The 25,211-nt window shown below is 38.5% G+C and overlaps 1 protein-coding gene across 2 annotated transcripts; it reads left to right on the plus strand.

Annotated features, from left to right (window-relative positions):
* The first annotated feature begins 107 nt into the window (after positions 1–107).
* Positions 108–24,701, plus strand: LOC128238236 (cilia- and flagella-associated protein 221-like). Of its 2 annotated transcripts, XM_052953959.1 has the most exons (22): positions 108–388; positions 1,055–1,242; positions 1,634–1,729; positions 2,899–2,999; positions 3,425–3,528; positions 3,985–4,141; positions 4,371–4,527; positions 5,265–5,376; positions 6,274–6,323; positions 7,103–7,255; positions 8,142–8,330; positions 11,259–11,355; positions 12,511–12,531; positions 18,001–18,212; positions 18,487–18,594; positions 19,451–19,657; positions 19,964–20,116; positions 20,584–20,684; positions 21,741–21,833; positions 22,342–22,458; positions 22,724–22,795; positions 23,522–24,701. In XM_052953959.1, exons 1-22 carry the CDS (start codon positions 250–252, stop codon positions 23,646–23,648), a joined length of 2,754 nt encoding a protein of 917 aa, XP_052809919.1. In that variant the 5' UTR covers positions 108–249; the 3' UTR covers positions 23,649–24,701. The 2 variants fall into 2 exon arrangements, with proteins under 2 accessions (XP_052809919.1, XP_052810008.1); XM_052954048.1 differs by lacking the exon at positions 12,511–12,531.
* The last annotated feature ends 510 nt before the right edge of the window (positions 24,702–25,211 follow it).

Below are 25,211 nucleotides of genomic sequence, written 5' to 3' on the forward strand. Positions count from 1 at the left end.
CTATATTTTTACGTTGAAAAAAATCACATTCTAAAATATATTTTTAAATCATTACACAAATAACCAATTTAAATGAGGCACTATTTCGTCGAACAATTTTGCGAAAATATTGATAAACAATATGGCGGACAATTGAAGATTGAACGTCAAAATTCGCATAACATGTGAAAATTCCCTGTATTTTAGTCGATTTGGACGTTAGTTTCAATGTTTTTCAACCAGACATAGAATATAGATTTATTCTGCAGAATGCCAGCTGTAGAAGCAATGCCCAGGGGTCCTATGGGCCATCAAGGCCCAATGGACAGTTCTGGACTTCTCATAGAAACCATGCAGTATGAGGAACCGGTTAAATCTCAGCCAGTTCCTAATCATTTGCTTGAAACAAGTAAGTATATACATGTAATTATCCGTTTGAGGTAATTTACAGTTAAGCCATCGCCACTTTAATATAATGCCAATTAATTTTAGGAAAGTTGTGGAATTTTTTTTTTATGTCAGCCTGTGGTGCGTTTCAATAAAGATTATTAGCATAAATTGAAATTATCATAGTGTCATAGTTTCATTATTTTGAAACATATTTGTGTGAATTGAAGTCGAGTCGGTATTGAAAATGAACACCATGTTTAGTAAATAGAAATATTTGATGTACATGTTTTGTTAACCTTTATGATACAGGTTTAAATAATTGAATTAAACACTGAAACGGCCCCCTGTCAGGCTGATAAAGTTTTGAATGGGAATACGAGGGTGGCAGCCCCTATAATTGACTGATGACATGATTGTACACTTAAGGGAATGCTAAGCTGGAAATGTCAGTAACACTCGGAAGAGGAGTTGACATTAAACAGAGATAGATTGATGTCTTTCCATTTTCTTGACAGTAATACATTTTGATTTGGGAAAATACTTTCAATCACATGCTTTATCCTGGTAAGGAAAGCTCTTACTCATGACAGCCTGGACTCGAGTACATTACTCTATCTCGACTGTTCTAAATGATAAGTGAAAATAAATTCTAGTCTTTATTATACCTTGTTCTCTATCCTTTCAGAAATATACACGAAGATTGCTCAGAATGCAATGGTTATGGCAAAACCTGCTGTAATACATTTTGGTGGCTTTGAAGTTGACAAGAAACAGACCATAGCTCTCAGCATAGTCAATGTGTCAACAGAAGTAATCCGAATGCACATCATTCCCCCACAGACAAAGTACTTTTACATCAAGTACACAAAAAATGTAAGTTTAAGTTGTGTTAATTATGAAATCTCATTTAGTAATTGTAGCTATTTTAAAATCCATCATGTGGCTGCTATTGTTGTAAAGGCAATTCCTTTTTATATCCTAATCCTTTTACCTATGTATAATAAATAGTTTGCTTTGAAATTTAAGATGACACATTTTAAGTAAAAAGCCAAATACCATTTTAAGCATACACCATTGACTGTAAAACTGTAAATGATACATGTATCAAGTGGTTCATAAATAATTTCATATGCACGCTTTTACTTTACACTAAACACAATACATTATTTTTAGCTATAGAAGATATTACATTTTTGTAATATCATTAATTGTCATTTCATTCTTTTTAAGATTTTACCAGCTTGTTTTTTTTATATTTTTACAGGAGCGTCTTGTGCCAGGTCTAACATTGGATTGTACAATTGAGTTCACCCCAGATGAGTGGAGATACTACTATGACTGTATTCGAATAAACTGCCCAGTAAGTGTAGTTGCACATTATTTGAAATTTGTTTTCATACCAAGAAATAGGACATATACCGTAGCTGATATTTTAAGTGTTTCTTGGTATTTCAGTACACAACAAATTCAAAGAACAGTGAAACTGTCTGTATGTTTCACTGTCATATCCGCTCTGTTTCTGTTACAAGCCTTCAATGATTTTTAAAACCATTTTTTCCAATGTTCACCTCATCTACTCTGTTTCTGTTACAAGCCTTTAATGATTTTTAAAACCATTTTTTCCAATGTTCACCTCATCAACACAACAATCACAACTCGCTCCATATTTCCTGACGTCAAGTGTCATGGAACAGAATGAGACAAGCATGGGGTAGACTTCTGTTTTTTGTTCCAAAAACAGCCGTCTAGTTAAACCTGTTATTATGTTGAATGTTTTTTTTTAACTCTAATACATCGTTACAAAATTACTTTTATGCCTTTTTACACATAATTGTTTCAATGATGCCAAGCCTGTACATCTTTGGCCCATGAGCTTCTGACCTTTTTTAGATTCATAAATGGTTTGCATATTTAGACTAAAAAACCTTGAAAGGTTCAAGATATTCAAATGAAACATCTGACACCTGTTTCCAGAGTCAATATGCGTACAGCATAGCCCCTAACTAGTGTTAGGAATCAAAACAAATATTTACTTTCGATAATCAGGAATCCAAACTGATCAATGATGGACAAATCATGGATTACATTTATACATGTTAATACAACTCACGTTTTGAGTATTGGCTATAGAACATAAATAACATGTATGACTATATATTTTATATTTTTTGTGCATACTAAATACATAACACACTGGTTGAAAAAATAATATTAAATTTTTTGTGTAAAGAAGTGTTGAAAGATAAATTGGGGACAAACTGGTGGAAAAATAACCTGGCTGTTCTTTCCGCTCAGTTATTGATTATGACAAAATTGCTATGAATAATTACAAAATTCTTTCCTTTTCATTTTTTTTTTTATTATAATTAGTGGAACAAGACTACCTGAAACTTTGTTTTAAAGTTAGAGAGTAAAACGTCAGTATAATAACAGAAGTCTAATTATTCAGTCTGATAGTTTCCCAAGTGTTCGAAGGTGCAGGTGCCTGGTTGTGGAAAATATTCCAAAAGAAATTTATTTCTATTTCAGGGGGAAGAGAACCTGGTTATTCCCATCCATGCATATCCTGTCATGAGCACCAAGGACTTCCCACAGCTCTTCAACTTTCCTCCTGTTCCTGTTGGCCACAAGTATTTCTTTAGTTTTGTTTGTACTCATAAAATTACATGCGCCTAGCCTTTTGTATCGTATTGTATAATCAACAAATCAACGAAGGCTTATGATGTTATTGTTTATTTCAATGTTGCCCTCTGATTGGATAAGTGTGCTGTCATTTAACCAATTATATACAACATTAAAATTGTTAGCTTTTCTTTTTTACAAACGTATGTTGTCAGTAAAAACTTTCTTTTATAATAAATACCAATTCTACAAATTTTCATTCGTATAGAATAAGGTTTTAAAATGTAACAGTAAGGAGTAATTGCTTTGTTCATGTTACATGCTGCAATAAAGACAGATTTTTCAGGATGTCAAAGTTTCCCTCAAGGTTATGGTTGTAATCGATTGTTAAAATGTTATCTGATTTTAATCGCCATTTTGTTTTGTATTTCAGAATGACAAAAGTGTTCCCCCTTCGATGTGAGGCCCCAATCGATTTTGAGTACCAGATTACCTACCTACAGCCCCACCAAGCCTTCTCCGTGCATCCAATATCAGGTTAGTGGCTGGCTGTCTGGTCTAATTTTGCTAACATACAGTAAATCTATGAAAATTGGTAATCTGTTAGATATGGAGGTTGCTCAGACTTTCAGCTTTGTGACTTGCTGGTCAGAATGGAGGTTTGGCGGGTGGTGTCAATAAACATATCATATATGGAAATGATTTGTTTTTGAAAGGATAAGTTGGACCGGTTGGATACATAGCTTTCTTTAACTTACATGGAAAACGTTCTACTCTGGTTGTGTATGTTAACTTCAACTGTATATATGTGTATTAAAAACATTTTATGAAAGCTTTCTGACATTATTTTTCACTTTTTGGAATTATCAGGCAGAATAAAATGCGCTTTTAAACTCTCTTTTTTCGTAAAACTGTACTATACATTTTTTTTATTCACTCTATTAATTTTGTAACATAGTCCCCCCTTTAACTGAGCATTTTTCTTTTCTCCAGGAATCATCCCGGCTAATGGTGAGACAGAGGTGTCAGTCACGTTTTCCCCAATCGAGTTCCACACTGCATATATGCGCGTTCAGCTCGTGATTTCCCAGTTTAACTCCACCCCAATCGTGTGTACTTTCACAGGAACATCAACACCCGGCCTTTTGAAGTATGTTTTTAATCTATTTTCAATTCTATTGGATAAGAGGTGTCCGTTACACAAATAAATAAAATCTGTATACCTGGTTAGCCAGGAACTAAAATTCATGGGGGTTTGAATACTTTTGATATGATGATTTTTGATGAAAGACACTCATTTGGACAGTTCTGGCCGGGTAACATGTATTTTGCAGGCTTTGAGTAAAAATGACAATTTTTGAAATGTTTTTATCCCTTAGGGACGACACACTGGCGCGACATACATTTTACAGTGTGGGAGAAGGGGAAGTGGGCTTTCAAGATTCCCTGTTGGATCCTCGTAGTCTCACCCCTGTGGAGAGGGCACGTAAAAAGAAGTTGCGTATTTCACTTCCTCCACCTACCAATGTTAAACAGGTAGGTCAATGCTGAATTGTGTTCACTTAACAAAGTGTAGAATGCTTTAATTCTGTGAGGGTTTTTTGCTAATATTTTCAATTTTATCACATTTTGAATTCAAAACGAAATTAATCTTTGATAGATGTTTGGAAAGCTAGTGTGTATATGGAATTGACATCATTTTTACATTGGAAAACTCATTCTCGCAAACACAAAACCGCTCAAAAATACCTGAGGAAATTAAAGACTAGTTATCTACAGTATGTTAAAACTTAATAAAATAAATGAGTTAGGGCATTAGAAAAAAATAGTGAAAAAGAACATATATCAATATACACTCAGTGTGTGTGTTGAGTGTTTTAAGGTCAGCTTGACCCAACTGCATCCCTCTTGCAGTATTAACAGGAATTAAGAAGCCAAAGGAGGGATTTTTACCCATGGCATCAAATGAGGTATAAAGCAAAAAAAAATAAAAATTAGCCCCATGCCAGTGATTCTGTAACAACAATGAATAACATATAAATCATAACACAGCCAAGAAGAGAGAAGGATGTGGAATCATCCATGGTTAAATTTAGGCTGACCAGCCCCTTTTTGCATCCTCTCTGTTAGGTTGCAAGGGATCAACTAACGGGTGGCTCAGAGCCTTGACATGAATTATCAACTGAATATATGTGTGTCACTTTTAAAACCTTAACAGCTGTAGCTAATTGTTTATCATTGTGGCGTTAAATGAATCTTATGATTACTTATAGGAGGTTGAGTACCAGGGTGTAAAGTTTCCGGCAAACCTTGACACACCGTATGCTGTAGCTCAGGTCTTGACGCAAGAGCCAGGAAAAATGAGGGCGAAGGACCTTAGAGATGGTACGTTCTTACATTTTGCAGTCCCTGGACTTATAGGCTTGCTTAAGCACTCACTCTTTTCAACAATTTCATATTACTCAAAAATGGATGGCCGAATATATTTTTCTGAAATTTGTAAGTGTTTATGACTTAATTGTTCATTTTAATATTGTGCTCTGATTGGATAAGCATGACATCATTTGACCAATGATATACACTGTTACAATTATTGGCTCTTCTTTTATACAAAAGTCTTTCTTTAATAATAGATACACAACTGCAGAAGACCAAATTCAGAACAATATGATCATCGCCTTATGACAAAGGATAACAATGAAAATTAATTAAGGGCAAAAACCAAAAAAAGGGCAAATTCTAAACAAATGCTGCAGCCAGAGTAATGGTTTTGGTACACTGCACTTCTCCTCAATGAGATTAACTTGTTTATTGAGATTGTAGTCAAAATCTCGTACAATTCAAGTTATGTTTTTGACAAAAATTCTGTATTAAAATTAACAAAGGGCAAACACTAAACAAATATGGCAACCAGAGTCCTGGTTCTTGTGCACTGCACTTCTCCTAACTGAGTTCAATCTGTATGTTTTCACATTACTTTTATTTGTGTATTTAAGATTTTAGGTTTTTTGAAAAAGATTTGTACATGTGTATTTATAATGATTGATATGATGTCAGATAATGACTTTTGTGATGGTCGTACATATTTCACTACCAGTATTCAGTCTTCTAAGAAAATACACACTGAAAGTCAATGGCAACATGATTTCATTTGCTATAATTTTTCATAACAATTAAACTTAGTTGATTTAGTGCATACTTGATCATATTTTTTCTGTTGAAATAAGGCTTTCAATGTTTGAAATTGTATGAAATTAAAAATAACTTCTGATTTATCTTCAGTGGTGGTAACAAAAGACGCGAAGCCAAAAGTGGCCACCAGGCAGATGAAGGTAAGTGTAATAACATGAAATCATTATCTTCTGTCAAATTAGATTTAGTTTTTTTGTCTTATGTTTTTTGTCTTTTGTGTATTTTTTTTAAGATTCATTATAGAATATTGCTTTTATGCATAAACAGTATAGTTGGTCATGTCCATGCTGTTACTTTGTCATGCACTAAGGGATTTTAAAATGAAAAGCCACATATGTTCAATATATTAAGACGGTATGTCACGTGCAAGACCCACGACTCTACTTCAAATGTCAAGATCTCACTCAGGGTTTAATCATTATGGAATGCTGCATATATATTTTATATGTATATACTTTTTTTTATCTTTTTTTTTTGCATCATTATGTTAGGAACAACAAAGAATATAAAAAATGACATATAATATGTGTTAAAATTATTGTTTTTGTCTAAATATTTAACAATTATTTGAATTTGTATCAATTCTGGCGGCCGTTTTGAAAAATAGCTGCCAGTCGGCCATTTTGAAAGTTACAAGATGGGTCTAGGTGTCAAATTGTTTCTAACTTAGGACTTCATATTTGTGCCAAGTTTGGTGCTTTTCCCATTTTCTGAAGTGTTTTGGTGTTTTCAATGACGATATGACTTGACTAATATGCACATACAGTGTAGTTGGTCATATCAGTGTGTAACTTTGTCATGCAAAGTGGGATTTTAAATAAATTGGCACACATGTTTAGTACATAAGGCTTTGTTTTGCATGCAATACCCACAACCCTACCTCAAAGTTCAAGGTCACCTTTGTTTTTTTATAAACTAGGAGGCCAAATTTGAGCATGCTGTTCGTCAAAATGTGTACGAGGAGCGACAAAACCAGCTTAGATGGCAGTCGAAACTCGGAGATGACCAGATGACCACAGACCAGCGTTCAAAAGTCTTATCTGAGAGAAATAAGTCATGGAATATCTATAAGGTTTGTTAATTGACATAGTGTCTTGTAGCAACGCTGGGGCAAGCTGAAATAGTGTTAGGAGATATAACAGTATGGTAGTTAAACAATTAGTTGGTACAGTACTTTTTTATGAAATTGTTGACTTTTGTAGTTAATTCATTTTACATGTTTTATGATCAAGTCAATGTAACAGTAATAAATTAGAACCATTATAAAAAATCAAAATCTGATAGGAAATTCTATGACATTTTGAAAATCATATTCATTTGAAATCAATGTTTTGCAGACTTTTGTAGACAAATAAAAAAAAGAGATTGGGAAAAAAGGATTTCCTATCAGTCATTACAGTTACATGTAAAGAAAAAAGATGGATTCATTTTTATCTTGTCTGTTATTCGAAGAAAACGTTCAGGTATTGTCAACACCATAATGATTGGTGAGTTGTGCACATTGTAAGACTGAAAAATAATAGACGAGCATTGGTGTCTGCTCCACGTCATTATTGTTTCTTATTTTATAACTTTAAAATTCAAATTTCTTCCTTTTAGTAAAAGCAAAAAACCTTGGTATTAAAACTTATTATTTCATGATTTGCCTTTTTATGGTTAAAATCTTGAATAATATTTATATTTCTAAAGTCATTAACACAAGAGTGAAATCTTTTTTAGACTCTCGAATTTGAAAACATAAAATCGGAGCAATTGTGTGTATTTCATTTTCTAGAAACAGCATCTTGTACATGTAAAGTTTGGTGTCCTTTTTCAGACATTTTATTTCTTCTTGCTGAGACAGATTTTTTTGTCAAACAGAAAACATTTTAGGTGGGAAAAATTCAGACAGGATGGGATGAAAATCTAAATTTCCTTTTTTGTAGATTTTCTTTAAAATGTAACATTTTCTTTTTCAGTACAAGCGCTGTGGAGATCCAGTGGAAGATGAAGAATATGTTCGCCAGTGTACCAAATGCACATTCCGGCGTACCCTCCGGGATAAAGACTTGCTTGCAGCAAATGATGCGCAGTTTGATGTTTACACAAACGATATGTGGCACGTCAGGCATAAAAACCTGGACCGCTTTGCTCAAGCAGCTAGAAAGGTTTGCTTTTTCCACAACAAAAGTTTTTAACAACTTATTTACAGCACTGCACTTATGTTATGTCCACATTATGACTTTTATTGCATCAAATAAATTCGCTGTTCTCTCTGTGGCGCAATAGTTTTGATGCAACAGTATGATATGTTTCCATGACAACATTTACTTGAAAAAATAATATTGCATTGAGAGGTTGTCCAGTTAGAACAGTTGTTAGCCTATCTCCTCTCACCAATGTGTCTAAGGTTCAACCTGGGTGCTTGTGACCTTGGTTGGTGGTCACCAAACTTGACAAATGTGCTTCAACAAATGACTCTGGTTTTACCCACCACACTCTTGTGTCACATCATGCCAGCAAGAGTGATTTATATTATGCTCAAATAACTTATTTTAAATTGTTTTAAAATAATAAAATAGGAACTAAATTGCGTTCAAACTGATTTTTTTTAAATATTAGGTAATTTAGCTTGTCTGGTTTTCAATCAACCAAAACTAGTTTTGTGATAGGCTTGGTCATGGTATTGTGATAGGCTTGGTCATGGTATTGTGATAGGCTTGGTCATGGTATTGTGATAGGCTTGGTCATGGTATTGTGATAGGCTTGGTCATGGTATTGTGATAGGCTTGGTCATGGTATTGTGATAGGCTTGGTCATGGTATTGTGATAGCTTGGTCATGGTATTGTGTTAGGCTTGGTCATGGTATTGTGATAGCTTGGTCATGGTATTGTGATAGGCTTGGTCATGGTATTGTGATAGCTTGGTCATGGTATTGTGATAGGCTTGGTCATGGTATTGTGATAGCTTGGTCATGGTATTGTGATAGGCTTGGTCATGGTATTGTGATAGGCTTGGTCATGGTATTGTGATAGGCTTGGTCATGGTATTGTGATAGACTTGGTCATGGTATTGTGATAGCTTGGTCATGGTATTGTGATAGGCTTGGTCATGGTATTGTGTTAGGCTTGGTCATGGTATTGTGATAGCTTGGTCATGGTATTGTGATAGGCTTGGTCATGGTATTGTGATAGGCTTGGTCATGGTATTGTGATAGCTTGGTCATGGTATTGTGATAGGCTTGGTCATGGTATTGTGATAGACTTGGTCATGGTATTGTGATAGACTTGGTCATGGTATTGTGATAGCTTGGTCATGGTATTGTGATAGCTTGGTCATGGTATTGTGATAGACTTGGTCATGGTATTGTGATAGACTTGGTCATGGTATTGTGATAGACTTGGTCATGGTATTGTGATAGACTTGGTCATGGTATTGTGATAGCTTGGTCATGGTATTGTGATAGCTTGGTCATGGTATTGTGATAGACTTGGTCATGGTATTGTGATAGCTTGGTCATGGTATTGTGATAGACTTGGTCATGGTATTGTGATAGACTTGGTCATGGTATTGTGATAGCTTGGTCATGGTATTGTGATAGACTTGGTCATGGTATTGTGATAGCTTGGTCATGGTATTGTGATAGCTTGGTCATGGTATTGTGATAGGCTTGGTCATGGTATTGTGATAGCTTGGTCATGGTATTGTGATAGACTTGGTCATGGTATTGTGATAGACTTGGTCATGGTATTGTGATAGCTTGGTCATGGTATTGTGATAGACTTGGTCATGGTATTGTGATAGACTTGGTCATGGTATTGTGTTAGGCTTGGTCATGGTATTGTGATAGGCTTGGTCATGGTATTGTGATAGGCTTGGTCATGGTATTGTGTTAGGCTTGGTCATGGTATTGTGATAGCTTGGTCATGGTATTGTGATAGGCTTGGTCATGGTATTGTGATAGGCTTGGTCATGGTATTGTGATAGCTTGGTCATGGTATTGTGATAGGCTTGGTCATGGTATTGTGATAGACTTGGTCATGGTATTGTGATAGACTTGGTCATGGTATTGTGATAGCTTGGTCATGGTATTGTGATAGCTTGGTCATGGTATTGTGATAGACTTGGTCATGGTATTGTGATAGGCTTGGTCATGGTATTGTGATAGGCTTGGTCATGGTATTGTGATAGACTTGGTCATGGTATTGTGATAGCTTGGTCATGGTATTGTGATAGCTTGGTCATGGTATTGTGATAGACTTGGTCATGGTATTGTGATAGCTTGGTCATGGTATTGTGATAGACTTGGTCATGGTATTGTGATAGACTTGGTCATGGTATTGTGATAGCTTGGTCATGGTATTGTGATAGACTTGGTCATGGTATTGTGATAGCTTGGTCATGGTATTGTGATAGCTTGGTCATGGTATTGTGATAGGCTTGGTCATGGTATTGTGATAGCTTGGTCATGGTATTGTGATAGACTTGGTCATGGTATTGTGATAGACTTGGTCATGGTATTGTGATAGCTTGGTCATGGTATTGTGATAGACTTGGTCATGGTATTGTGCTAGACTTGGTCATGGTATTGTGATAGCTTGGTCATGGTATTGTGATAGCTTGGTCATGGTATTGTGATAGACTTGGTCATGGTATTGTGATAGGCTTGGTCATGGTATTGTGATAGACTTGGTCATGGTATTGTGATAGGCTTGGTCATGGTATTGTGATAGACTTGGTCATGGTATTGTGATAGCTTGGTCATGGTATTGTGATATCTTGGTCATGGTATTGTGATAGGCTTGGTGATGGTATTGTGATAGGCTTGGTCATGGTATTGTGATAGGCTTGGCCATGGTATTGTGATAGGCTTGGTGTTGTCATTGTCATTTCAAAACACTAACCATGACCATAGCTCAAAAACCATTCAAGAAATTCAAATAAAACTTGTTCCATGTGTTTTAAATGGCAGTACACACATGTTTAGTTATGCTCTATGGCTCTCTTAATTGTCAAGTAGAGTCCCTTGTTTGGCTGAGTGTTGTCATGTCATTCGCAGTGCTCTTGATTGTACAAATTTCTAATTAACTTTCAGGTGATTGTAAGATTAAGGGCGGACTGGAAATTGCAGTCGCTGAAACATTTTGTAGCGGACTGGCAACAGAAGAAATATGCTGCTCAAAACCTCACAGGTTAGTAATGTACAATTTAATCTATTCATTATTCAAATTTCTGGGGTTTTCATCTTGTTAACATGCTCGTCTGGTACAAATGAAAAAATTACCTTCATTCCATTTCATGTTTATTTGCAACTTTTATAGTTTAGAAATGTGGCCAAATAATTATGAGTTTCTTTTCGTTCAGAATTATTTCAAGACGGTTATCAGTTTTTAAACAGTGGAACTAGTTATAAAACTGTTTGTGTTTGCCTTCTGGCGCATGCATTAATCATGGAAACCTTCAATAAATTTGTTTGAAATCCAAATAAGTACAGTCAGTCATTTTTATTGGTTGAGGCTTTAGCACAAATCCGCAAAACTTGTTTTACTTTTTGTTGAAATTCTGCATACCAAGTTTTACAGCTATGTGTATTCTGTCAATTCTTTCACTAGTTTTTGAAACAAACATTAACTTAATGTAAGGGAGGTAAAATGTAACAACAAGAAATATTGCTGGTTGCATTTTAAAATGACAACAAAATATTAGTAGATCGCAGGTCATGTTTGTTTGTTTCAGTCTTTTTATAGAGAGCACCTCATTATATTCCTCTGTTTCTCTGTTATAACACATGAAAAGTTGTTGTTAAAATGTTGATCACATAGACAAAAAATATATCACCATGTACATGTGTTCTTGTTTCTGTGTATATTTGTTTGTTTATTTTAAGCTAAACCTTAAAACTTCTTACTTCGGTACACATAAGCATTTGAAATTCAGCTCATCCTCTAACCGGGCTCGGTTTCAATAAAGATTGGAAGGTTAAAGCTAGAAAAAAATCAGGCATAACCTTGTTTTGGGCATAAACTGTACTTAATATAATGACATTTATCACATAGATTCTGTAACTGTACAGGTGTAGCTAAAAACCCTGAAATAGCGTAATGTTTGTGACTTTGATATCTTATTGAAATGAGCCCCAGAACTGTAATATTGCAGGGTTTCTAGTTGTGGAACATTCTGTACAACAGTCATGTTCCCAACATTAAAATCAAAGAAATTGTATTTATTTGCAGTTAACAAAAACTCTAAACAGGATAAAATTAAACCCCTGCAAATATTATCTTACTTTTTCACGATCACATCATTCTATTATGCAAATGTGCTTATTCAAAAATCTTTTTCACTAGATGAAGAAAATACTGAACCAGGTTTGTATTTTAATAATAAGCAAGTAACATTTAACCACACCAGATTTTTAGCTTGTCTATTTTTTGAAGCGAAAGAGTCATGTTATTGTCATAGCCTTTGTTTTGTAGGCGTTGGTATCGTTATGCAAAACCTGACCCGTAAAAAGCCATATCTCAAAAAACTTTCAAGACATTCAAATGGTACGCATGTAGCCAGAGCCAATATTGCCCATAGCTCTGGTTTCAATAATTGTCAAGTAATGTCTTTTGTTTGACTGAAGAAAAATAGACGGGCGAAGGCTTTTGCTTTGTAGCGCTCTTGTTCATGCCCAAATGTTTCCTGCTTTGGTTCTGCAACTATGCTGTATGCTTACATATCTGCCACTCTATGCTGTATGCTTGCATATCTGCCACTATGCTGTATGCTTACACATCTACCACTATGCTGTATGCTTACATATCTGCCACTATGTTGTATGCTTACATATCTGCCACTATGCTGTATATCATTCAAGCTTTTAAACCCTCCCATTTTAAGGCCATAGGGTGTGAATTATGTGTGGTATAATGGGTGTCTGCCTCTCTCCAAAGGACCTGTGGGTATCAGATCCCCACTCTGGGAACCATGTTGTGGCCCTGCAAGTGGACACCAGTATTTAAGTGTGCCTGTATGATAACAATGTTGAGATCATTCAATAAGGCTGAGCCTAACACAACAAGCCTAAATTTTAAGCTAATGTTGTGTGGCTTTGCAGTTATCCCACAGTAACAGCTCACACAATAAGGGGTCAAAATGTTAAAATTACGTACAATTTTTTCTTAATGACACTTGAAGTGTTCAGACTCATGCTTCCACCAATGGTATCATCGGACATATATTTTAAAACATTTCTTTATAAGTTTGTATGGATGCTTTTACAATCTGAAATCACAAATATTTAGATCATTTAGTTATTAATGGACTGTTTGTTCATAGTCTCTTTTTTGCCTACAAGGTAAGATGATCATTATGACTTTTGCTTCCACTTATACAATTACCTCTGTATTATTATTTGAAGATCTATATTGAGACTAAAATCTATGGCCTGCCCCACAACTATGGCCTGCCCCACAACTATGGCCTACCCCACAACTATGGCCTGCCCCACATCTATGGCCTGCCCCACAACTATGGCCTACCCCACAACTATGGCCTGCCCCACAACTATGGCCTGCCCCACAACTATGGCCTGCCCCACAACTATGGCCTGCCCCACAACTATGGCCTACCCCACAACTATGGCCTGCCCCACAACTATGGCCTGCCCCACAACTATGGCCTACCCCACAACTATGGCCTGCCCCACAACTATGGCCTGCCCCACATCTATGGCCTGCCCCACAACTATGGCCTGCCCCACAACTATGGCCTGCCCCACAACTATGGCCTGCCCCACAACTATGGCCTGCCCCACAACTATGGCCTGCCCCACATCTATGGCCTGCCCCACAACTATGGCCTGCCCCACAACTATGGCCTGCCCCACAACTATGGCCTGCCCCACAACTATGGCCTGCCCCACAACTATGGCCTGCCCCACAACTATGGCCTACCCCACAACTATGGCCTACCCCACAACTATGGCCTACCCCACAACTATGGCCTACCCCACAACTATGGCCTACCCCACAACTATGGCCTGCCCCACAACTATGGCCTGCCCCACATCTATGGCCTACCCCACAACTATGGCCTACCCCACAACTATGGCCTGCCCCACAACTATGGCCTGCCCCACAACTATGGCCTGCCCCACAACTATGGCCTACCCCACATCTATGGCCTGCCCCACAACTATGGCCTACCCCACATCTATGGCCTGCCCCACAACTATGGCCTGCCCCACAACTATGGCCTGCCCCACAACTATGGCCTGCCCCACAACTATGGCCTGCCCCACAACTATGGCCTACCCCACAACTATGGCCTGCCCCACAACTATGGCCTGCCCCACAACTATGGCCTACCCCACAACTATGGCCTACCCCACAACTATGGCCTGCCCCACAACTATGGCCTGCCCCACAACTATGGCCTGCCCCACAACTATGGCCTACCCCACAACTATGGCCTGCCCCACAACTATGGCCTGCCCCACAACTATGGCCTACCCCACAACTATGGCCTACCCCACAACTATGGCCTACCCCACAACTATGGCCTGCCCCCACAACTATGGCCTACCCCTAAACTATGGCCTACCCCACAACTATGGCCTACCCCACAACTATGGCCTGCCCCACAACTATGGCCTGCCCCACAACTATGGCCTACCCCCACAACTATGGCCTACCCCACAACTATGGCCTACCCCACAACTATGGCCTACCCCACAACTATGGCCTACCCCACAACTATGGCCTGCCCCACAACTATGGCCTGCCCCACAACTATGGCCTGCCCCACAACTATGGCCTGCCCCACAACTATGGCCTGCCCCACATCTATGGCCTGCCCCACAACTATGGCCTGCCCCACAACTATGGCCTGCCCCACAACTATGGCCTGCCCCACAACTATGGCCTGCCCCACAACTATGGCCTGCCCCACAACTATGGCCTGCCCCACATCTATGGCCTACCCCACAACTATGGCCTACCCCACAACTATGGCCTACCCCACAACTATGGCCTACCCCACAACTATGGCCTACCCCACAACTATGGCCTGCCCCACAACTATGGCCTGCCCCACATCTATGGCCTACCCCACAACTATGGCCTACCCCACAACTATGGCCTGCCCCACAACTATGGCCTGCCCCACAACTATGGCCTGCCCCACAACTATGGCCTACCCCACATCTATGGCCTGCCCCACAACTATGGCCTACCCCACATCTATGGCCTGCCCCACAACTATGGCCTGCCCCACAACTATGGCCTGCCCCACAACTATGGCCTGCCCCACAACTATGGCCTGCCCCACAACTATGGCCTACCCCACAACTATGGCCTGCCCCACAACTATGGCCTGCCCCACAACTATGGCCTACCCTACAACTATGGCCTACCCCACAACTATGGCCTGCCCCACAACTATGGCCTGCCCCACAACTATGGCCTGCCCCACAACTATGGCCTACCCCACAACTATGGCCTGCCCCACAACTATGGCCTGCCCCACAACTATGGCCTACCCCACAACTATGGCCTACCCCACAACTATGGCCTACCCCACAACTATGGCCTGCCCCCACAACTATGGCCTACCCCTAAACTATGGCCTACCCCACAACTATGGCCTACCCCACAACTATGGCCTGCCCCACAACTATGGCCTGCCCCACAACTATGGCCTACCCCCACAACTATGGCCTACCCCACAACTATGGCCTACCCCACAACTATGGCCTACCCCACAACTATGGCCTACCCCACAACTATGGCCTGCCCCACAACTATGGCCTACCCCACAACTATGGCCTACCCCACAACTATGGCCTACCCCACAACTATGGCCTACCCCCACAACTATGGCCTACCCCCACAACTATGGCCTACCCCACAACTATGGCCTACCCCACAACTATGGCCTACCCCACAACTATGGCCTACCCCACAACTATGGCCTACCCCACAACTATGGCCTACCCCCACAACTATGGCCTACCCCACAACTATGGCCTACCCCACAACTATGGCCTACCCCACAACTATGGCCTACCCCACAACTATGGCCTACCCCACAACTATGGCCTACCCCCACAACTATGGCCTACCCCCACAACTATGGCCTACCCCACAACTATGGCCTGCCCCACAACTATGGCCTGCCCCACAACTATGGCCTGCCCCACAACTATGGCCTGCCCCACAACTATGGCCTACCCCACAACTATGGCCTACCCCACAACTATGGCCTACCCCCACAACTATGGCCTACCCCCACAACTATGGCCTACCCCACAACTATGGCCTTCCCCCACAACTATGGCCTACCCCACAACTATGGCCTACCCCACAACTATGGCCTACCCCACAACTATGGCCTACCCCACAACTATGGCCTACCCCACAACTATGGCCTACCCCCACAACTATGGCCTACCCCACAACTATGGCCTACCCCACAACTATGGCCTACCCCCACAACTATGGCCTACCCCACAACTATGGCCTGCCCCACAACTATGGCCTACCCCCACAACTATGGCCTGCCCCACATCTATGGCCTGCCCCACAACTATGGCCTACCCCACAACTATGGCCTACCCCACAACTATGGCCTGCCCCACAACTATGGCCTACCCCACAACTATGGCCTACCCCACAACTATGGCCTACCCCACAACTATGGCCTACCCCACAACTATGGCCTACCCCACAACTATGGCCTACCCCACAACTATGGCCTACCCCCACAACTATGGCCTGCCCCACAACTATGGCCTACCCCACAACTATGGCCTGCCCCACAACTATGGCCTACCCCACAACTATGGCCTGCCCCACAACTATGGCCTGCCCCACAACTATGGCCTACCCCACAACTATGGCCTACCCCACAACTATGGCCTGCCCCACAACTATGGCCTACCCCACATCTATGGCCTGCCCCACAACTATGGCCTACCCCACAACTATGGCCAGTCCCCTAAACATGGCCAACAGTAGATATTCTACTATAATTGTATGAGAAAATAAAAGTGGGGCAGCTTTCCAGCACCATTAACTCCATAAATATATGGTACCAAATGTGGTTCGGGCCACAGTTGTGGGGGCTGATCTTAGATCTGTGTCTTACAGTTGTAAATACTGTATGCTTACTTAGCTGTATTATAATTATATATTAATCCATTTATTTAGCAACTCTATCTTCTTAGTTTCTGGAAAACCCCAAATACAATGATTATAATAATTATTATATATTACATCTAAAAAGGTGGAGGTGTGCTGGTTCAAGAAAATCATGAATAAAAAAATGAAAAAAAAACAACATTACTTGGGTTTATCCTATTTATTTGACTAGCCAGCTGTTTCTCTTCATTATGACTATAATTTTGGTGTCATTATCTTAACTTGACAACCATTTTTTTCTAGGGTTTTCCACTAGATATACGAATTTGATTTATTTCAGCACTTTACAATTATTACAAATTGTGACTTTAACATTTAAAATCACAACCCCATAGATGAACCAATATTTGTTATCTGTAATTAGTAATTAATTAATTTATTTCATTAACAATTTATGATAATTTACTTTGTTTATCTTTGCTTTATTTGCATAAGTGAAAGGTCTCATAATTAAAGGTATAATTGTAGGCTCTTAAAAAAATATGGGTGTTCTTTGCAACATGGCATGTAAAATCAAGTTTAAGAAAATGAAATAAGGCTCTAATGCATGTTGTGCTCAAGATTAAAAAAAAAACTGGGGCATGATGCCCATGATCCTATTTTAATAAATTATTTTTCAATTTTAGCATTGCTTGATTGACTTTATTTCAGCTGAGCAGAAAGAGAAAATATCGGAAGAACAAAAGAGGGAACTGCTTCCAGAGAACCTTGAACTGAGCACTGATAAAATCAAGCGCCTCACTTTCCCGACTTACGTCCCACCCAAGGTCAAAGACGACATGGCTCCAGATGCACTTGGCTCTGTCCCTTTCAAGTCCACAGAGGTTGTTGTGAAGAGAAAGGTCCCTTACTTTAATTTAAAGGTGAGTGCTAAAAGTTGAATTAGCAAATATTTTTCTACAGCTACAAGCACTTTAAAAATCATTTTGGTAGTTAACCCAAAATCATAATAATATTCTTTTTTTATTTATAAATGAATAAGATGAAATATAAATGTCTGCTGATGTCATTTATATAACCCACTACCCTGTTGTACTGCAGTAGATTACACAAGACTAATATTTTTCACGACATTTGAATACAAAATACATGTATATGTATTAGTGCATTTGTTATCTGCCAGTCGTATGCTTACAGGTACCATTGACATATAAGCTGTCAGGATATGAGGCGTACAATGTACAGGAGTCGTCCAGTGGTTATGTACCAGTCAAGATGTCAAAGCCACTAAGAACCGGTGCAGAGGTAGGTGGGCCTAATTGGCCTTTTCACAAAACTAGATCCAGTGTTTCTCATGGAAGAATATTGATGAAATTTGGGCCAAATGTTCCTATAATCAAGGCAGTGATGCAGAACTCATGATAAAATCACCCCATCTTAAAGCCAAGGTCACAATATTGGTATAGGGTTTGAACCTCCTACCTCCTGTAACTTTTGATGGAACTTAGGTCTCATACATAACCAAGGAAGGCAATATGCAGAACCTATAATAGATTCAAGCATGCCTCATATTAAGGTCACAACACTTTGTCTATTGTTAAAGCCTTGAATTTTGTGTGTGCTCTGAATATCCTACAATCATTAAAGGGTATTGATGACGTTCAGGTCAAAGGATGTAGTTTTGGCCAAAGGTCAAAGCTACAATACTTAGCCAATGGTTGAAGTATTGGCTTTCTTGTGCACTTGTTCATCTCCTACATTAATGCAGGGATACAACTGAAATCCAATCTGTTCACATGTTTTTAACCACAAGGGGACAATGTAAATGCAAAAAAAATAATGATTTATTCATGAAACATAGCTGTCATCCCAACTGACTGGTTAAAGTATACTAAGTATGCTGTTGATCTACACTGTTAGAGTAGATCATGCAGATTCTTAAATAAGGCAGACTTAATCTAAAAACTGTTGTTTCACATTCAATTAATTTAAGGTGTCATTGTGGCTTGATTTTTTTTAGTTGTGTCAGTTATACTGCTCAAACACTTTTAAATGCAATGACAAAGAAAAACATTGAAGGAACTTGAATTAATTCTTAATCAGTGATCATGTCCTAATTAAAATATTACTCATAAAATATTTCTTTGTTTTTTCTTCACAGGATGAAGTGATCAGTCTTCCATCCCCTGTACTTGTGAAGGAAGATAGTGTGCACATGACGAGAACCAGTCTAGCTCTGGGCCAGCCAGGGGAGACTACTAGAGGTGAACCAGAGAGAAAACCAGTCCAGCAGCAAGAAAGAGTTGTATCCCTTACCCCACCACAAGCACTCTTCCAGCCAATGGAGTATCCGGCTCTCCATATATTTGTAAGCACCAAGGGCACTTTTGAATGATAAAACCGTCCCCCTTCAGAAGCAAATTTACCCTTTAGGGGTCCAAATCAGCGAAAAAAGAAACCCACCTATATACTTAGAAAATAATTGCCCTCCCCCTGTGGGTTACATGTTTTACTGGAATAGCCCTAAGTTTAATAGATAACTTTTTCCCAAATATCTTTAGTATTTTATAAATAAGCAATCTCTCGACATGAATACTACACATGAAAGAGAAGTAAAATGTTGAGTTATGATATTATGTCAACTGGAATCTACATGAAAAAATTAAACTTTTAGAACCCTGCGCCTGGCCTGCAAGTTTTCCAGTCACCTGTTGCCTACGCGGAAACCGACCCTGATTTCCATCTGTGTCCTTTACCAAGATATACCCGCAGGGATCACGCTACGAACATGCATGCGTCAACACAGAGGCGGTACCTTGACAGAGAGGTATGTGAGATACACAATAGCTAATTGTCCTTCAAACATGTGTGCTCTGATTTCCACCAGTACCCTCTACAAAGATTAATCATGTGGTTCGAGAAATAATGAAATTGAAGAAATTCGACCGTCAGGGTTTCAAGTAAAACTAGAGCTATCACAGGAGTGATAGGGGCTCGAATGGTAGCATATTTGAAAGGCGTTCTACTGCCTTGTTCTGAGGAATTTTGGAAAACTTGTCACAAAAGAGCACGTTGTTACTGTGAGGAATTTTAAAAAGTATGAATTTGATATCTTGTACGGCTGATAAGAAATTAACAAAAAAACGTCGGAAAAACAGACAGACAAAGGTACAAACAGGGCGATTATGTATACGGCACCTGCAAATTTTTGCTGTGCCCAAATAATTATTTTGCACAGATGTTGGTTGAGACACCAATGCATACATGATATAATTCTGTGATTCTTTTTACCAGGACGTGGTTCGGGGAATTATGACGTGGAAGAAATTCCCATCCCAAGGCCTCACATCACTTAGCAACACCCCAACTCTCACAAACGTCTGGGTGCCTCGATGGTATGTATTTCATTGTTTTAAATTTTACAGAGTAGTTGGCGTCATAGTGGTCAAAAATCTTGGAAATACCTAGGAAACTGTTGTCATAAACAGGTTACTGTAATACACTACTTTCAGCTTGACAGAGGTACCGGTACATCAGCTTGACAGAGGTACTGGTACATCGGCTTGACAGAGGTACCGGTACATCAGCTTGACAGAGGTACCGGTACATCAGCTTGACAGAGGTACCGGTACATCAGCTTGACAGAGGTACCGGTACATCAGCTTGACAGAGGTACCGGTACATCAGCTTGACAGAGGTACCGGTACATCAGCTTGACAGAGGTACCGGTACATCAGCTTGACAGAGGTACCGGTACATCAGCCTGACAGAGGTACCGGTACATCAGCCTGACAGTGGTACCGGTACATCAGCCTGACAGAGGTACCGGTACATCAGCCTGACAGTGGTACCGGTACATCAGCCTGACAGAGGTACCGGTACATCAGCCTGACAGAGGTACCGGTACATCAGCCTGACAGAGGTACCGGTACATCAGCTTGACAGAGGTACCGGTACATCAGCCTGACAGAGGTACCGGTACATCAGCTTGACAGAGGTACCGGTACATCAGCCTGACAGAGGTACCGGTACATCAGCTTGACAGAGGTACCGGTACATCAGCTTGACAGAGGTACCGGTTCATCAGCTTGACAGAGGTACCGGTACATCAGCTTGACAGAGGTACCGGTACATCAGCTTGACAGAGGTACCGGTACATCAGCTTGACAGAGGTACCGGTACATCAGCTTGACAGAGGTACTGGTACATCAAGAATAGCAAAAGCCCCCAAATATCCTTGTTTTCCATTATAGGGATGATCTGTTCAGTTTAAGCACTTCTTTCTACTCAACAAATGTTCAGCATTAGCACAAACAATCAAACCTATGCCCCAGTACAGCACTATCACACTAATTCCAAAATATTTTAGTCCATCATCATCATAGGAACGATCCATTTAGTTTAAAACATGCTTAAACAGACTCCAAAATATCCTTGCCTTTCTTTTTCAGGGATGATCCGTTCAGCAGCGAGGTTTTACCTGAGGATACACCGGCCCTGATGGACTGCCTGCCTGCCGAAGATGGGGAAACAATTCTTGAAGAGTAAGTCAACTTTGTAACTTGACGGTTACGGAGCAAAAATCATAAAACCTATATTAAAAGACTTCAGGTTTTACTTACAAGGCTAGAGAAAAATAATACTATTCACAATCACAAGTCAACAAACGTACCCTTCATACCTTAATAAAATAGCAATCATACCTAAGCAATATTCCCATCATACCTTAACAAACTAACCATCATACTGAAAACAACAAAAAAAAACAACATCATACCTAAACAAAGTATCCATCATACCTTAAACTATCCATCATATCTTAACAAAATACCCGTCATACCTTAACAAACTACCTATCATATCTTAACAAACTACCCATCATACGGAAAAAACAACAGCAAAAAAACATCATACCTAAACAAAGTACCCATCATACCTTAACAATCTAACCATCATACCTAAACAAACTACCCATCATACCTGAACAAATATGCTCATCACCTGCCAACAATTATACTCTTTAAATGTTAACAAAAAATCTCTTAATTTCAGTGAGGAGGAGGAGGGAAGAGTAACATCCCGTGCATCTGTGATTCTTACCCCGGAAATGGTCAATGCCCAGTTTATTTTGATCGACCCATCAACTCCAACGGAGGAGAAAATACCATCGTAATTAACTTTTCTTGTACATTCACGGGCCAATTTGCAGAAGCTTCTTTAGTTGATTTTTTTTCTTAAATTCTACAGTTTCCTTAAATGTTATTTTCCATACTCTCTGATTAAGATATAGAAACTTTTTTTAAATGATAAAGGTTGAAGAGACTTCTTCTAGAAATACAACATTGCAAAATTTAAGTCTAAGGAAATGACATGGTTTTAAAGCTCTTGTTATATATCTGGTGTACTTATTGTTATTCCTCGAACGTAATTCTAGGGATGCTTTCCCCCATGGGAACAGAATGCCAGCTACCAACATCCCTGTGTCTGGACATGGACCGGTCCCAAGGTATGTTATATAGCGGGTCACATCTGAAGTTAAAATGTCAGGTTATAATGGCATGCTTCAAACAGAAATATAATACAAATATCATGGAAAATGAACTTGCCTATAGGCAAAATACATGCTTGCTATCTGAATTGACTCAGCTTTTAAATGGACTCTTTTATAGATTGTTTAACTGCAAAATTTGATGGAAAACATTTCCTGGTCAGAATGCATGTATTGATAATTGTTAAGAAGTAAAATTAAGACATACAGGAAACTTCTATAAATGTTCAAATCTTGAATTTGAGGTTGTAGATTTATAACTGCTTTATTAACACAATTGGGATAAAAAAAAATGTAAGGCTGAAATATTAACCTGTCCATCGTTGACAAATACTTCTAACATGAAGCAACCTCCATTGCTTTTTATATTTTCAAATTATACAATAATATATAAAATAAAATTGATTTACATGTTAATATGCAATCCTTAAAAAAAGTTGATTAGCAGGTTGGGAATCACTTTGTTTACGACTCAATGATGACTTAATACGAAAGAAAAGAACAGCAGAAACAAAAAAAATCACAAACATCATAAAATGATAGTTTGATATAAATTTCTGACAGGGCATTATTATTGAATCAGTCAGGCCACTCGAAAAAAAGATACTGTTTAATGTTGTCTTAATTGTTTCCCATTATGTTTGTATATATACCATGTGATAAAAAAACAATCTTGTTTTACAGAGAACAGCGAGAAGAAGAGTTGGAACAGTTTTTGACAAGGCGTTACAATCGATTGGGCGGGAAAATCCAGTCTCGTTCAGTTGCCTTGGATGGCATCTTAAATGACAAGAACCTGGCTTTAAAATAGGGGCCAGATTGTTAAAACCTAAAAAAGGGTTTCGTTAGTTCTGTAATGTGAATATTCAGGAAAGTGGGGGAGGGAGGGGCGGGCATTGTGTGAATCTTAAGCTTTGTTAAATCTGTGATAATAAAAAGTGTAAAAAAAACATTTACAAATATTGTACAAGTTTTGTTTTTTGTCTTGCTGATTAAAGATTATGCTTTATTTATGAATTATGAATGTGCTCATATCTGTTCAAGTGTTATAGTTATACAATGTATATGATTACCTGGTATATATTGTTTTATTTAAAAAAAGAATTTTGCATGCTTGAAAAACAAATGCACTTTTGGTTGATATTTCAGATGTTTTACTGCTATTTGTATTTCATCATTCAAAGTGAATAAGTCTTAAAAAAGGAAATGAAAAAATTAATATTTTCAATGGCTATATTGTTCATGAATTAGATTATATACAACTTTGTCAGTATTGAAGTTTTTTGTTTTTAAAGTTAATTGTGATGGTATTTTGGTACATGTCTTCTTTGCTTGAATAGAATATTACATAACTGCTGATATGTACAGCCAATAAGAACATCATACTCACAAATGTGTTAAAGTCTTCGACATCACAAACAAATATGGATTTGTGATCATTACTGTTAATAAAACATAACTTGGCAATAATAATTGATTTACAATTCCATTATCAAAGATAAAAAGAACCTCGGGTTGTATCTATTTGAAATTGGTTTGGGAACAATTTTGAATTTAATAAAAATTGAATCTGAAATAAATTATTATAAACAATTTAATTTAGAAGTAAAATTCAACAAGTTATTTCAAATTGTTAAGACTTAATGTTGGATCACAAGCAGAAAACATAGTTTATATAACTCATGTAAATTTTTTATATGATTATGAAAGTTCATTTCACATTAAAATGATCGGTAATTTCAAATAGTTAACGTCCAAGGTCCTTGACTGTTTCGTTTCCGTCCTTATTCTGTGATATATGTTTACAGACATTGTCTATGAATGTGTTTGTTTTACACAAATAAAATATTTATGAGTATTAAAAGGTTGTTATCATTCAATAATTTTGGTGAATCATGGAATATTATATTAGAAAACAATGAGCATATATTACAAATCGTACAACAGTGAACTACAGTTTAAAATACTAAAATTGATGGTAAATACTAACAATTTTACACTGGAATTTTGTTATCGTCATTAGAAATGATGTATTCTGCTTGCTCTCTATAAAAAGGAAATCCAAAAAGGGTAAAAGAACACGTTTTGTGAAAAATTTCCAAGCAACATAAATCCGAAGGCAGTCAATGACTTTTATGCTTTGATTCGAAGGAGTCACTGGACAGACATGAAAAAAGACAATGACCTTTGACCCTAAAATATGGTCTTAACAGGTTCATGGCTGGAGCATGCTTGTTTTTTACAATCATATCTGCATGGTAATCATTCCTGTACAGTTATATTCGTCCATTGGTTATGAAGCAAACATGAAACTTTTCTGACTGTTAATATTGTAACGACCTACGCAGTCGAGGCAAAACTTCCTTTAAAGTCA

The sequence above is a fragment of the Mya arenaria genome, chromosome 1 (assembly GCF_026914265.1).
Source record: "Mya arenaria isolate MELC-2E11 chromosome 1, ASM2691426v1".
In the NCBI taxonomy this organism is placed as follows: domain Eukaryota; kingdom Metazoa; phylum Mollusca; class Bivalvia; order Myida; family Myidae; genus Mya; species Mya arenaria.

Excerpts from the sequence above, each read along its gene's own strand:
- LOC128238236 (XM_052953959.1), top strand. The coding sequence starts at position 250 with ATGCCAGCTGTAGAAGCAATGCCCAGGGGTCCTATGGGCCATCAAGGC. Across the intron at positions 7,256-8,141 it reads AGTCATGGAATATCTATAAG|TACAAGCGCTGTGGAGATCC; the intron begins GTTTGTTAATTG and ends TTTCTTTTTCAG. Across the intron at positions 18,595-19,450 it reads CACTAAGAACCGGTGCAGAG|GATGAAGTGATCAGTCTTCC; the intron begins GTAGGTGGGCCT and ends TTTTCTTCACAG.